The sequence below is a fragment of the Halyomorpha halys genome, unplaced genomic scaffold (assembly GCF_000696795.3).
Source record: "Halyomorpha halys isolate HHAL.00 unplaced genomic scaffold, Hhal_1.1 Scaffold1580.1, whole genome shotgun sequence".
NCBI classification, from domain to species: domain Eukaryota; kingdom Metazoa; phylum Arthropoda; class Insecta; order Hemiptera; family Pentatomidae; genus Halyomorpha; species Halyomorpha halys.
This window is the reverse complement of record NW_027108298.1, coordinates 201,411-202,952: the sequence shown is the minus strand read 5'-3', so window position 1 is coordinate 202,952 and position 1,542 is coordinate 201,411. Positions and strand designations below refer to the sequence as shown.

General features: G+C 47.8%; 1 protein-coding gene across 1 annotated transcript; it reads left to right on the top strand.

Moving 5' to 3' along the window:
- The first annotated feature begins 680 nt into the window (after positions 1-680).
- On the top strand, positions 681-1,280 carry LOC136795587 (uncharacterized). The gene has a single exon (XM_067046646.1). It carries the CDS (start codon positions 681-683, stop codon positions 1,278-1,280), a length of 600 nt encoding a protein of 199 aa, XP_066902747.1.
- Positions 1,281-1,542: the final 262 nt, after the last annotated feature.

Sequence of the window (1,542 nt, the reverse complement as noted above, 5' to 3'; positions counted from 1 at the left end):
CAAGATGGAGCTGCATCCTGGCTGCATCTTGCCCTACTGGTAATGAACGTCCCTGAATACCTCAATGGAGTATCATTCATGACTACTTGATATGTTCGACAGATGACGGCTCGAGAAGGTTTAAGGTGACTGGCGGTGTACCCCACGGCTCGGTGCTGGGACTTCTGTTGTGGAATGCGATGTACGACGGAGTCCTTAGGCTTAGTCTATCAGAGGGTTCCGAAATAGTGGGCTTTGCTGATGATATCTCGGTGGTCGTCGAAGCAAAGTATAAAGAAGAGCTTATTATAAAGGGCAACCATTGCGTCGCTTCAGTTCGAGATTAGCTAGAATCTGTAGGGCTGCAACTAGCAGACAGTAAGACAGAGGCCCTTCTCGTCAGTAGCAGGAAAGTGAGGGAAGCCATAACCTTGAGAGTGGGTAGGCAAGAGGTCCAGTCCAAGCCTTCCTTGACTTACCTCGGGGTAAGAATCGATGATAGACTATGGTTCAGAGAGCATATCCAGCGAGTGAGTGATAAAGCGGCTAGAGTAACCACCGCACTTTCACATTTAATACCCAACATAGGCGGACCCAGGAACAACCGTAGGTTATTTATATCCTATGTGGTCCCATCCATTCTGCTCTACGCAGCTGCGGTATGGAAGGATGCATTGGGTACTGAGGCCTACAGAAGACCGATGGTGTCGGTGTATCGTAGGTGTGCGCTAAGAGTGTTCGGCGCGTTTCGTACAGTCTCATACGAAGCTGCTTGCGTGGTGGCCAGGATCCCACCGATTGAGCTGATCGTAGATGAGAGGAGCAGCTCTTATAATAGTGCTGACTATATTACAAGAGACGAATTAAGAAAGGAGACTATAAGAAAATGCCAACGTCGCTGGAATATGGCATTCAGTGGAAGATGGACGCACAGGCTGGTGCCCAACATCGAGGCCTGGGTGAATAGGAACCACGTGGAGGTAGATTATTATATCACCCAGCTTATCACAGGGCATGGTCGCTTCCGAACCTACCAGTATAGGTTTAAGTTCGATGAAACTGGAGAATGTCCATTGCGCCCAAGAACGGAAGAGAGTGCAGAACACGTTTTCTTCTTCTGTCACCGCTTTCATGAAGAAAGAAGAGACTTCCGACGCGTTTGTGGCTCAGACCCGACAGCAGATAATATTGTCAATATTATGCTGCTTGACCAAGATTATTGGATGGCAGGCCAACGATTTGCTGCACAGGCGATGCAGAAGTTAAGAAATGATGAGAGAGATAGGCGAACCAGGAGATAGCCTAAAACAATGAGGTGACACTCAGCCAATCACCCCCATGATGTAATGCCTAACGGCGGTCCCGTGGAAGGTGAGAAACAGGTGTAGGGCGGTGGTTTTAGTGGGTAATCCCACACACGGATAGGTACGGGCCTATCCGTGTCTTTTGAAGATTTCCACCGACCCTCGTAAAAAACACAAAAAAAAACACACACAACTAAGTCGTATTTATACGATTTTAGGCTAATCCTCCTCTGAAAAAGACTCATTGGTTGTTTATCAT